Source organism: Podarcis tiliguerta (assembly GCF_965153285.1).
Source record: "Podarcis tiliguerta genome assembly, chromosome: 3".
NCBI lineage: Eukaryota > Metazoa > Chordata > Lepidosauria > Squamata > Lacertidae > Podarcis > Podarcis tiliguerta.
The window spans coordinates 82493033-82506314 of NC_139536.1; the positions used below are offsets into that span (position 1 = coordinate 82493033).

Below are 13282 nucleotides of genomic sequence, written 5' to 3' on the forward strand. Positions count from 1 at the left end.
CTATTAAGGGCAGGCAGGCGGGATATTGCATTACGCCACTGACACAGTTACTTGCAGGAGAATCACACCTTCGCTAAAATATATGATTTGGGTGAGTCTGTGGAAAGGCCACGTAGGATATATGGCCGGAGAGCATCACAAAGGCCAGGGAAACCACCTAAGTCAGCATGAGTAAGCCAGACCAACACTACCAATTTAGCTAGCTATGAGGACAAATGTGGCATCATGCAGGATTACATTAAACACATTTTTATTTTTGTAATCCAGAACAGCAGCAGCTTTGGGCATTCTAAGAGGTGCCAACAAGTGAATGCAAGAGTGCATCGTTACTGGCTTTTGACTCACTGGAAGACTGGCTCACAGCACCATCTAACATGTCTCCATCAAAACTTAAGTTCCACTAAGTTCAATGGGACTTGCTCCCCCAAAACTGGGCATAGGGTTGCAGCCTCAATCAGTGGCTTTTCATCTTTAGCCTGGCGACCTGTTTTAGTTTTGTTATCACAAACTGGTGTGAAATCTTTCAAGTTTCCCAGAGCTCTTCATCAGGATAGATTGCATGCAAACCAGGAAGGGCAGGTACAGGGGAAGAGAAAGAGAAAGAGAAAAACTGGTTGGTGGTAGCACCATGAGTACATCTAGAATCATAGAATCGTAGAATCATAGAGTTGGAAGAGACCACAAGGGCCATCAAGTGGTTGTCAAGCCTCTGCTTAAAGACCTCCAAAGAAGGAGACTCCACCACACTCCTTGGCAGCAAATTCCACTGTCAGCAAATTCCACTGTCGAACAGTTCTTACTGTCAGGAAGTTCTTCCTAATGTTTAGGTGGAATCTTCTTTCTTGTAGTTTGGATCTAGTAAGAGTCTTAAAGCACAATGCAGGAAGCAGCAGCATACATTCATCATCATCATCATCATCTTATTATTATTATTATTATTATTATTATTATTATTAATTGAATTTATATACCGCCCTATACCCGCAGGTCTCAGTGCTCTGCAAAAAAGCCCCACTTGAATGTCTGCTACCTCCTTCCACATTTTGCCTGCAGACTCTTACCAAATGTAGACTCATGGTGCTACAGCCAGCCACGGTCTCTTCCCTCCTACTTTGCTTCCCATGGCCTGATGAAGAGTTCTGGATAACTCCAAAGCCTGCACCCCTCATTTGTGCTGCTTTATTTATATATTTATTTATTTGCATTCCATTCATGAACCACTTCCTACGAAACAACTTGAAGTGTTTTAACCATTAAAAACATCAACAAGATACATAAAACAAATTTCATATATAAAAACCATTCAAACAGTTTATTATGGGCCGAGACAGCTACGTTTGTTGTTTTACTTGCTTCTTGACAAAGCATTGACCTCAGCGACAAAAAGCAGCATTAGAAACTCAGATGTATAATCTAATCGCCAAATGGCACCTTAAACTGTTTTCCCCCACCGCAATGAGATTTATCATTATCATCATCATTTCTATACTGCTTTATATTTTAAAGAACAAATCTCAAAGAGGTTTACAACACATAAAATTGTCAAATAAAACAATCCAAAATAAAACAAATTCAAGCTTCAAGGAAAATATTTCAGATCCTTCTCTAAGTGACGTTTTGCTTTCCCCAGTCGCCAACCTGGTACCCAGAGACCTTCACGTGGTAGCAACTGGACCCACAGCAGTCGAAAAACGCACCTGGCTATTTTCCAACACTGCCAAGAATAGTCATTTCCCCAAGCCTCTTTCCCACAAAAAGAAGGGACTGCCCATGAAAGTTCAAGTATAACATTCTTTCCCTCAAAATTATTGTTCTCCAAGGGTCATTATTCCTTGAAGGACCACAAGGGAATGCTTCCCACAATATAACATAATGTAATGTAGTACTTCTTCAACAATAACTTTGTGGCCCTCCAGATATTGTTGAACTATGGCTCCCATCATCTCCCTGGCTAGCTGAGGCTGGTGGGAGTTGGAATCCAACAGCATCCACAGGGTGCCAGGTTCCTCATCCCTACCATAACCTCACGTTTGGGGCAGGCCATGCCACACAAAAACCACCTGGCAGGTGGACTTTTATCGACCTGAAGCTAAAGGAACAGGGCTAGTAAGAAGCTGTCAGCCCTATTTGCATACTATTCTAAGTTCTCCCTCTTTCCCACTGCACAAAGCACATTATCCACTTTGCCATGTGCCAAGCTTCTCCTGAATTGCTCTTGATTCCAGAAGGGAAACGCCCAACCAAAAGCCCACTTTCCCATACCTGATGCAGCAGCACCTTTATTATTACTCAGGTTGCTTTGCAAAAAAATGTGTGGGTGCATAAGCCTAACGGAAAGAAGTTCCTTTCGGTACCACAGCCCTTTTGAACACTTGATCGAGCAACGTAAACTCATCTAGCTTTAAAGTGCAATCCTCAAAGAGCTGTGTCCAAATGTTAACTTTCCAGAGGCGTCCACAAATTCCTTCAACGAAAGCTTGGAAGGCTCCCACTACAGCCTCCTGGAATAGATTTTAAATACTGAGGGCCAAAATGGCAGAGCAGAGAGCAACCGTGGCCAAAATTTTCTCTTTTCTTTTCTTTTCAAGCAAGCAAGCCACAAGTCAAGTCTGGAGCTTGGGAAAGCCCTTCTCCAGTGCCTGAAAAGCTCTTCCATGATGCCTCAGTGACGATGTATCTTTACTATACCTGGCCAGAAAGCAGTGCAGCAGGAGAGAAGCAGGCAAGAGGGCAGTTCTATCTCTCTGCTCTAGGCAGGCTCACACCTGCTTTGGCCCAGGTGTGCCACCAAAACCCACCGGCTATGCTGCTTGCGGCAGGTGTGGCACAGGTTGGCTGCCCCAGTGCTCCCAGCAGCAGCATGGTGCAGAATTTTATTTAAATGGCCTCGGGCTTCACACCCTCTGCCAACCTCACCTATATTGCAAGGCTGTCATGAGGCTCACAAATAACACCTTTTTTTGTCAATGGAGGCAGAATACAAACTAGCAGCGTTCCTTTAGAAATCTATTCAATACAATGCCGCCTTAAGCATGCCACAAGGAAGCAAAGCCACTGTTTAGGGCTGGGCTGTTGATGTAGGGTGCTGTGTTAAAGGGTGCAGCAGAAAGTTTAAATAGTTGTAAGTGAATAGTAGGCAGGGGTTAAGGGAATGGACCAAACGTCTGTAACATTTCAGCTCTCCTGTTATCTTTCCATATCTTTATTTATAAAGACATACTTTCACTGTTACATTGACATGCACTCTGCTATTCCTATTCCTCTCCTCTCCCAAGATTATCAACCACACCCCAAGGGTTGCAAACAGCTGCCTTCTGTTCTCACGGCACCATAACCCTTAAACAGCAGCAAAGTCGAGCCATTTCGTTCCCAATTACTGGGCCTTAGTGTACATTTGTGCAATTGATGGTGGCAACTGCCACCACTACTGCAGAAATTCAAACCCCAGTGCAGATCAGAGGAGGAAGAGGCAACACCACAATGAGAGACTGACGCTGTGCCCCCCCCCCCCATCACTCGCAGTAGACAGCATAGAAGTTGAGAGCCTGCAGGGATTCCATATTTCCCATCTATTATAGATGACACTGCTAGCAGGGGGGAGAGGAGAGGAACAAACACCAGAACTTGCACCTCAGAAGTCATTGTTTGGGATTCCACCCAAAGAGAAAAGCTTCCCCATATGCTTACACACCTTCCGTGAAAGCCACTAAACCTGATCTTCTAAATAAACACATGGAAGCAGGAAATCCACCGGGAGGAAAAGGAATGTTTTGAACACCGATAGGGGGGCTTAAATATGAGCTAGAAGGGTTGTGTTCTGCAATCTAGACTGCCCTTTCCATCCAAAAAGAAAGCAGGCCTCGAGCATAAAGAAAAAGCCTGATCCCCCTTTACAGGCCCAACTACACATCTATTTTTATACAGGAGATATAAATTTGGAGATCACATTAGACTCGAATACACTTATTTGCAGGAGGAATAGAAAATATAGTCATGTAAGGCATCAGATGGGGGTAAAAAACGAGGCTGAGGAAAGGAGAAGGGATGGACTGGAGAACACCCAAATATGGCATCTACCAACACTCCGATTTACACACAAGCACACACAGACACACACCCTTTTGCAGCTTGTGATCTAGGGCATGGAGCCTGTCAATTGTCCAGTTCCACCAACAGGTATATATATATATGCACAACCGTTTTTGTGAGGTGGCGAGACATGCAATTCTTTGCATTTATCACGTTAAAATGCCTCTTGGTATACATACATACTTGGCCATCTCTTCCTCCCCGTTTCGGTACAACACACCCCAGTGAAAAATGTTGTTGCTGTCATTGTTTTAAAGGGAGGGAGGCAGGAGGGAAGAGAAAGACCCACCCCAAATGGAGAATTCCTGCAGGTGGTTGATGTTAACAACAAGGCACACACACACACCACAAAGTCCCACGGCAGCTGGGCTGGGCTCCGTTTCAACCAGGTGGGGGCAGCACGGACTTTTGAAGACTCTGCCTAGGGAAACCCCACCCCATCGGACCCTCCCAAAATAGGCAGAGTTGTTATTATTCGCAGAGGAATTCTTCCTAAAGGTGGAATGGGAATGCCTGCCGTCCAGCTTATCTTTCAGAAGCACATACACATGGCTTGGCCCCCCATTCATTCACAGACCTCGCCTTCCTTTGCCTTCCGGTTTACGCATCGCCTCCCCCCCCCCCCCTTCCACGCCAGTTATTTAGGAGAGGCCATGGAAGAAGGTGCAGGAAGAGTTTCCAAGGCAAGAGCATAGGAAGTTCTATGAGGAGTGGAGGAAAGGTACCCTGAGTGTGACCCACAAGCAAGCATGAAAGCACCCCTCTCCCTCCCTCCCTCCTTGCGCCATTCATAAAAAGTCTGCCTCTGCTTCAGCGCCTCTCCTTCCTCGCCCTGTCGGGAGCACCAGCTCCCCCACCTTCCCTCCCTCCCTCCCTCCCTCCCGCGGCGAAGGAGGGAGTGCATGAATGGAGTGCGCGAGGGAGGGAGTGGAGGACTGCCTGCCAGCCCGGCCTCTGGCTTACTTGAGCATGGCCTCTTCCTTCTCTTCCTCTTCCTTCTGCCGGTCCATCACAGCCATAATAATGTTCCTCTCCTCTTCCGTCAGGTGGCTCAGGTCGGGCAGCTCCTGCATGGGAGGCGGCACGGTGGGTGGGCGAGGGCCGCGGGGCCCCAGCGAAGCCGGAGAAGAAGCCATGTCCCCCCTCGCCTCGCCAGCACCTTGACACCTTTGGGCAGCGGCAGCCCGAGCACGCCTCGCCTCCTCCTCCTCCGCCGCCGCCGCCGCCTCTTCTTCCTCTTCTTCCTCCTCCTCCTCCTTTTACACGGGAGTCCTCTGATCATCAGCAGCAGCCAGCAGCTCTCGGGAAGCGGCGGCAGGAGAAGCAGCAGCAGAGGCAGCCACGGCAGGAGAGCGAGAGGAGGAGGAGGAGGAGGAGACCCAGCCTTTCATGGTCGCTCGCATCCACCCCAGCCCGGGCTGGCTAGTCACGGAGGGGCTGCCTTTGTTTTGGTCCCTTCCTAGGAAGCGCTGGGGAAGGTGCTCCGCAGCCCTGGGCTGCCCATCCTCTCCGGCGACGAGGAGCAGGCAGGCAGGACCGTGCAGCAAAGCCAGCCAGCCAGCCAGCTCAGGATTACAGCTCCCAGGCTCTGTGCACTGTCAGGGCTGGAGGGGAAGGGCGGATGCTGCTGCTGCTGCTGCTGCTCTGCTAAAATGCTCCACTGCTGCTGCTGCTGCTGCTGCTGCTAGCACGGGAGCGGAGTGGGAGGGAGGGGAGTTCGGTGTCAGTTAGGCGGAGTCCAAACTGCTCCACTCCTGGGGGATGCTGAGGGCTGTCTCTTACAGACAATACGGGCAGCGTTTCGTTCCAGGGCGTGCACCCCCCTCCTGGGCACCTTTCTTGCAACCGAGGCGGTGGAGCACTGGACTTAGATCTAAAGGAGCAAAGGTGGTCTATTTTGTTGTTGTTGTTTTTGTTGTTGTTGTTGTTCGCTCTTGGAGGCTGCGATTCTCCAACTCGGATTTATTTACCTGCGAGCAAGCGGTCCCCTCCCCCTGCCTGCTGAAATCTAACAGCCCCTCTTCTTCTGATTAAAAAACAGGACTAGGAGTAGGCAGCAAGGCTAAATCCTAAAGCATGCTTGATTCGACATAGCCCCCCCCCCGTCGAAATGAGTGGCTTGAAGGATCATGCTTAGGATCAGGTTGCGCACTTTCTTGGTAGCGAGCCCCACTGAATTCAGGTGTAGATGTAAAGTGTGTAGGGCTCAGGCTGCAATCCTAAGCATACTTAACATGGGATAGGCCCCACTGAAATCCAGAACAATTGCTTCCTGGGATCAAACCTTGGGTTTTGTGTTGTTTCCCCACCACCACCACCACCACCTCTGTAGCACACCGCCTTTATGTACAGTGTGCCTGTGAAGATTATGTGGGGCCAAAAAATGAAGAGACGGTTTTAAATCAAATGTGCATGCTAGCCAAGGATACTGACAAAGAGCCTTGTAGCACCTTAAAGACGAACACAATTATTATGGCATAAACGTTCGGGGAACAGAGTGCATTTCATCAGATGTGATGAAATTATCTGCAGATGATTTGGAGAGAGCTTTAACACATCATAAATGTGTTAAACTCTGTGTTGTTTTTGCTGCAATCAACTAAGATGGATCCCCCTCTGGAAATGAGAGCCACTGTGTATAACTTGCATTCGCATTGCTGACCGGGAGAATACAAAAGCTGGTTGCAGCTAGAATATTAACCCAGTCTATTCAGAAGAAATTCCTGTTGAATTCTATGGAGCTTGCTCCCGGATAAGTGGGGTTAGGCTTGGAGCCTAAAGCATCCTATCTGGAAGGAGGAAAACACCTTCTGTTCAAATCCTAGGTTAGCCTTTGACTTGTTTGCCTTGGACATTATCAGCCTCATATCCTTATCTGTACATTTGCTGTCACTATTACAACCATGAGACAAACAGAGAAAGTGGGTCTCCTTTGTTCTGGGGCCACACAACTCAGTCAAGAAAAACATTACACATTACATTTTGTAAACATTCAGCAAAATTACAGAACTCGAATTGCAGGGGGGGTTCAAATCGGGAGAATATAAATTAGCTTTCTCCCCCAAGCAACTTTATATTTAGATAACTTGCCCCATTTCATTCACTTTTAGAATGTGCTCTTTGCCCAAGATATCTCCAGTTTCTTTGAAAAAAACCATCCCCACCTGTAGCCCTGTATCAATATTAAATCCCTTTTTGTATTTATACTTAAGTGATGCTTATACATTTCTTCCATGAAATACACTTTAATGTATGAAATCACATGACACGTGAATTTACTTCATTATACTGTATATTGCACTTGCACAGCATCTAGAAGGCATAGTCAACAAGGGCTTTCTGGTGCATAGACCATCAAACAGTGGCCCCCACTCCAGGGAGCCTGGGCACCCACAAAATCTTTGCCCAGCCTCTGCCCCCTGTCACTGCCAACCATCGCCTTACCTCTGGCACTCCAGTGGAGCGCTCAGGCTGCGGGGCTTCAATTGGGGCCCACAGTGGCTGCAGACGTGCTTCTGGGGTGCATTTGCAGCCACAGCAGACCCCAACAGAGGCCCCATGGCAGGGGTGCAAGCCCCAGCCCAGTTGTCACCACTGCACCAGAGCACACTCCCTGCACTGCACCACCATGACATCACAATGTGACACCATGATGTTACGGCATGGGGCACGTGCACTGGGCACCCACAGGCTGGAGCCAAAGTTGGAGCTGCTGCCATCAAACATGACCTGGGAGTGCTTTTCATGTGGTGCCTACCTGTTCACATCACTTCATTATTATATAAAAGCAGCTTTGGGAAGAGGGAAGCAACGGGTATAAGGTTTGCTTAGCCTTTTCACCACCAGCTACTTCCCCATTCCAAATGGTTTGGTAAGCCTTGAATCCCAAAGAGGTGAAGCTGTTCTGCTATGTGTGTGATTTAGAACAGAGATGTTGCAAGCAGAAGAAGGGCTAAGCAGCCCTACTTCCTACCGCTTGGTTACTCTGAATTCCCTCTCCCAACGCTTCTGTTCTCGAAAACAAACACAAAAATTTCACACAGTATGTAGAACTACAACAATGTACTCTGTGTGGCACTGATGCGACCCTTGAAGATGGCTTAGAAGCTTTAGTAGGCTCAAAATGCCCTAGCCAGACTCTTAACAAAAATTTGCCAGGTATTGCATAAAGGTAAAGGTACCCCTGCCCGTACGGGCCAGTCGTGTCCGACACTTCCAGGTCACGTGGCCAGCGTGACGAAGCTGCTCTGGCGAGCCAGCACCAGTGCAGCACACGGAAACACCGTTTACCTTCCCGCCGGAGCGGTACCTATTTATCTACTTGCACTTAGGGGTGCTTTCGAACTGCTAGGTGGGCAGGAGCTGGGACTGAAAGGCGGGAGCTCACCCCGCCACGGGGATTCGAACCGCCAACCATACGATTGGCAAGTCCTAGGCACTGAGGTTTTACCCACAGCGCCACCCGTGTCCCTATTGCATATTGCATAGAACTCAAAAATTCTTTCAATGCTGTTGGCTACCAGTTTGTTTCCAGGCTGAATTTGAGGTGCCAGTGCTTACCATTAAGACCCTAAATTAGCCCTCTAGATATTTTGGACCACAACTCCCATGAACTCCAGGCAGAATGGCTATGCTGAATGGCGCTGATGGGAATTGTAGTCCACCTCTAGAGGGCACCAAGTTGGTGAAGGCTGCCGTAAATGATCTGGGGCCAGGCTTCTTAAAAGCAACCTCACCCACTTTGTGTGTTCTGGTCAGCATCTGAGATCCTGCTATTTCAAATGGGTGGGCAAAAAAGACAGAGCCTTTTTAGGCACCACAACTATCAAAGGAGGCCAATCTTGCTCATGTGTTGCTTGTCCCCTGGAGACCAGTGAAAACTTGGATCTTCAAGAATTGCTTTGTAGCTTAGTGTCTTGCTGTGAAGTTTTCTCGATTTTTTTATTTAAGCTGATTATCCTGCAGTATTTTGAATGAGTTTTATTTATTAATTCATTATGTTTTTGGAAGCTGCCTTAGGGTTTCCGTAAGACTACAAGCATGGGTGTACAAGGTTGCGATAACTAAGGGCTCATCCACCCTATACCTCCATTAATTCTCTGCTGTTCACATGATGTTCTCTTCCAAATTACTGCCTTCCCATGCTTTCCCCTTCCTCAATTCATGTCTTCTCATACCAAGGAGAAGGTATGAAAAAAGATTGGATTGAGGGAGGGGAAAGTGTGGGAGGGTAGCGATTTAGAGCAGAATGTCATACGGGCAATGGAGAATGTAGAGGCATAGGAAGCTTACTATCCACATTAAACAACAAAATGAATGAGCCCTACATTCAATTGTAGTTAGCTGCTAGGACGGGATTTCTCAGACTTGGGTCTCCAGCCTGGGTCTCCAGTTGTCCACCATACCTAGCTAGCAGGATCAGTGGTCAGAGATGATGGGAACTGTAGTCCAAAAACAGTTGGAGACCCAAGTTTGGAAAACCCTGAGGACGAGATGGTTGGACAGTGTTCTCGAAGCTACCAGCATGAGTCTGACCAAACTGCGGGAGGCAATGGAAGACAGGAGTGCCTGGCGTGCTCTGGTCCATGGGGTCACGAAGAGTCAGAGACGACTAAATGACTAAACAACAACAACAAGCCCACTGGCAGAATGCAGCCTCTGAGGCCTCCTTATTTAGGCTGCAATACCCCCTACTCACCCTTCCTCTCCCCACACTGCTGTTAGAAGGCCTTTTCAAGCCTCAGCGCAGTGGAGGAACCAGTTTTTATGGGAAGTCACAGGTAAAGATGGGTTAAAAGATATACAATTGTTTGCTTCCCCCCAGAAAATTGAAAGTGGAGTGATTAGGGGGGTGGGGGGAATGGGGGGGTGAGTGAAGTCGTGCTTTTGTTGCTGAGGTTGTATAACAAGACTGAGTGCCCTGTATGGTTTACCAGAACTGTGTTGCTGTACCTATTTATCTGGGAGTAAATACTCATTTACTTACATCTGAGCAGATATACACTGTGACATCTCATACCATCAAGCATGGCTAAGCTGTCTCCTCCTGAGTAGAACATGGTATGAGATGCTGATATCTGTAATTTTTCAGACATCACACAGTCATCATCCCCTTGCCCTTTTTATGGATTCAACACGTATTTGGCTACCATTCACCTGGCAAGCCTACTTATTTTTCGCCTCACAATGTGCTTGGGTGTAAAGTAGCCAGCTTAGACAAAATGTGATTCACCAAGCCAAACACATTCCAGTGTTCATGTACTCAGGCCCACAGTTTTGTTGGTGTTTGTTTGTTTGTTCTTGACAACCCCTTGTCTTGCTTTTACAGCGCTGGGCAGGGGTTGCATTTGGCTGGGTGGGTCACAAGTTGTTCTGGTCAGTTACAGTAGCATCTCTTAGAAGGCCCCTCAAGCCTTCACAGAAGCAACACCCTCTCACCTGGAAGCCATGCCCCATACAAGGAGAAAAGAGGCAGCACTGATGCTAGTTATACAGTGGTGACCCATCACACAACATACACTGAAGTTATAGAATTCTGGACTGCACCACTGCAGATGGAGGGGAAGCTATTTTTAATGTTGCCTCCTTTAAAATCCTGTACATCCAACTAGCACATCAAGGAGAGACCTGTACTATATATTTATCTAAGCTGTGTAGTTTGCTGCATGGGATAAATTTTATTTTAGCATTTCTATCCTGGGGGAGGGGAGCATTCAGAAACACCTCACACCCCTATGTCTGCAGTGTGAAGTGGTACAATCCAGAATTCTACCACCTCAGCAAGGCTAGCCCAAAACATTTTGCTGTCTGAGTCGGAATATTCAGATGCTGCCTCTGATCCTCCTATCCTGTATAATGCAGATCCCCAGTGTGATCTCCACAGTACACATGAATTTGAAACAAAAACAGCATTTAAGTGAGGCTCTTATTTGGAAACAGGGATTGTGAAGATCAGGGGTGCTTTGGCATAAGGATGACATAAAAATATCCTGTTAGAGTCAGAAGTTTGGTTCCCATGTCACGCTGTGCCAAACCATGGCTTAGCATGGCTTCAGTGAACATCTAGCTTCCAGGAGAGGAGATTGCAGCCATTTCACTCCTCCCCCAGTCATTTTGCTGCAGCACCGAGCTGAGCTAAGTCATAATTTAGTGTGTTTTCTGAACCTGGGCTCATGGATTAGCTCTCCCAGACAAACCTAGAGCCATAAACCAAGATCAAACTTTGGTTATGCATAGCTCATGGTTAATCCAAAGAAAGCTAAACAAGTAACCTGGATTCCCATGAGACACTCTGGCTATATCCACATTAGTGACTGAAAATGCAAATTGGTGCTTATCTCCCGCACTGCATTTCAAGTCACGCTTGCATGTTGCTTTGCACATCAGAGGCGTGGGTGTGGGGCTGTCTTTACCCAATGTTCATTACCTCTTTGGTTCTCCTGCACCTGGAACCCTTCCAAACCCGTCCTATTCCTGAAGCTGTCATCTGCACATGTGCAACAGCTCTCTCAAATGTACACACCTCAGTTTAACGGTGAAGTGAATGTGGCTTACGTTTTCAAACTGGATGGAAGCTGGTTTGACGGGAAATGCATCAAACAGTAGTATTGCTCAAGAAACTGCAGGGTAGATACGGATTGTGTCTGATGTCATTATTGTGTGGCTTCAAACACCAGCAGTGGAAGTGCAATGGGGTAGCTGAAATCTTCTCCCCAGGCAGGAGCCTGCATGCTTGCATTAAACCATGGTTTATCTTCATACAACATATGAACCACGCCAAATAATCAGTATTTTCAGGACTAACTCTAAGATATGAGAGCAACTTGTAACTGTACTACTAATATTGTATTTGAGTTTACTTAGGTTCTTGCTATAGGTTTCCCTCCTTGGTATTGTTGTTAGTATTCATCTTTCTAAAGGACTGGAACTTCATTCACCACTTCTCTTCCCCAAAATCAGCTCATGATATTTTGCTGCCACAGGCAGAACAGCAAACAGCACCACCCTCCTTACATCAGGATTCATAGTATCTATTGCTAGCCAAATTATTCTGGCATCTGAGGCAGCCAATACTACAAATGCCTTTAGGTGCTTCCACGCCCAGTAGCTTGATATGGACTCAGTGCTGCTCATGAATTCAAAGTTTTTGACAGCATCTACAGAACATCAACCTCAGCCGAGTATACCTGAAGGAGCGTCTCCACCCCCATCGTTCATCCCGGACACTGAGCTCTAGCGGCGAGGGCCTTCTGGTGGTTCCCTCACTGCGAGAAATGAAGTTACAGGGAACCAGACAGAGGGCCTTCTTGGTAGTGGTGCCCACCATGTGGAACACCCTCCCACCAGATGTCAAAGGCAAAAACAACTACCAGACTTTTAAAAGACATCTGAAGGCAGCCCTGTTTAGGGAAACTTTTAATATCTGAAGTACTATTGTATTTTAATATTTTGTTGGAAGCAAAAAAGAGTGGCTGGGGAAACCCAGCCAGATGGGCGGGGTATAAATATTATTATTATTATTATTATTATTATTATTATTAATTATTATTATTATTATGGTGTCATCCCATTCCTACCTATTTTTAATGGCTTTTTATTGAGTTTTAAATTGGTTGTTCATATACATATTCCATTCACTCTTTAGCATATATTGTACACATATAAAAACCAAACAATAACAATATTTCTATACAAGTGACTTCCCACCATCTCAGTGTGGCTTCTTCTGTCTTCTTTCTCTTTTCAGATGTGTTGCTTTTCCTTTTTGCCTTTCTAATACATAATATATATTCCCTATCTGATCTTTACTTGGCAAAATTTAGTCGAAACATATCAAGGGTTTTATTTGAGAACAATGTTCTCCCAGATAATCTTTTACACATTCCCACTCCTGTTTGAGTTTTTGGTTTGGTTGGTTCCTAATTGCCTCTGTCATTCTTACTAATTCCAAATACTCATATAATTTAGTTTGCCATTCTTCCTTTGTTGGTGTCCTGTCCCCCTTCCAATTTCTAGCGATTAACATTCTTGCTGCTGTTGTAGCATATAAAGGTAAAGGTAAAGGTACCCCTGCCCGTACGGGCCAGTCTTGCCAGACTCTAGGGTTGTGCGCTCATCTCACTCTATAGGCCGGGAGCCAGCGCTGTCCGCAGACACTTCCGGGTCACGTGGCCAGCGTGACGAAGCTGCATCT

General features: G+C 46.7%; 2 protein-coding genes across 51 annotated transcripts in view; one reads left to right on the plus strand and one right to left on the minus strand.

Moving 5' to 3' along the window:
* The window catches only part of RIMS1 (regulating synaptic membrane exocytosis 1), a 224282-nt gene extending 218496 nt beyond the window's left edge, over positions 1–5786 (minus strand). For 49 of the 50 annotated variants that reach the window (XM_083431403.1, XM_083431391.1, XM_083431389.1 and 46 more), the window contains exon 1: positions 5053–5786. In XM_083431403.1, coding sequence (XP_083287529.1) covers positions 5053–5225 — 173 coding nt within the window. In that variant the 5' untranslated portion in view covers positions 5226–5786. The remainder of the gene's footprint in view (positions 1–5052) is intronic. The other variant, XM_083431359.1, reaches the window with a different exon arrangement.
* Positions 5787–5886: 100 nt separating this feature from the next.
* The window catches only part of ASRGL1 (asparaginase and isoaspartyl peptidase 1), a 68353-nt gene continuing 60957 nt past the window's right edge, over positions 5887–13282 (plus strand). Inside the window, exon 1 of the mRNA XM_083431775.1 lies at positions 5887–5976. The gene's annotated coding sequence lies outside the window, so the exon portion shown is untranslated. The remainder of the gene's footprint in view (positions 5977–13282) is intronic.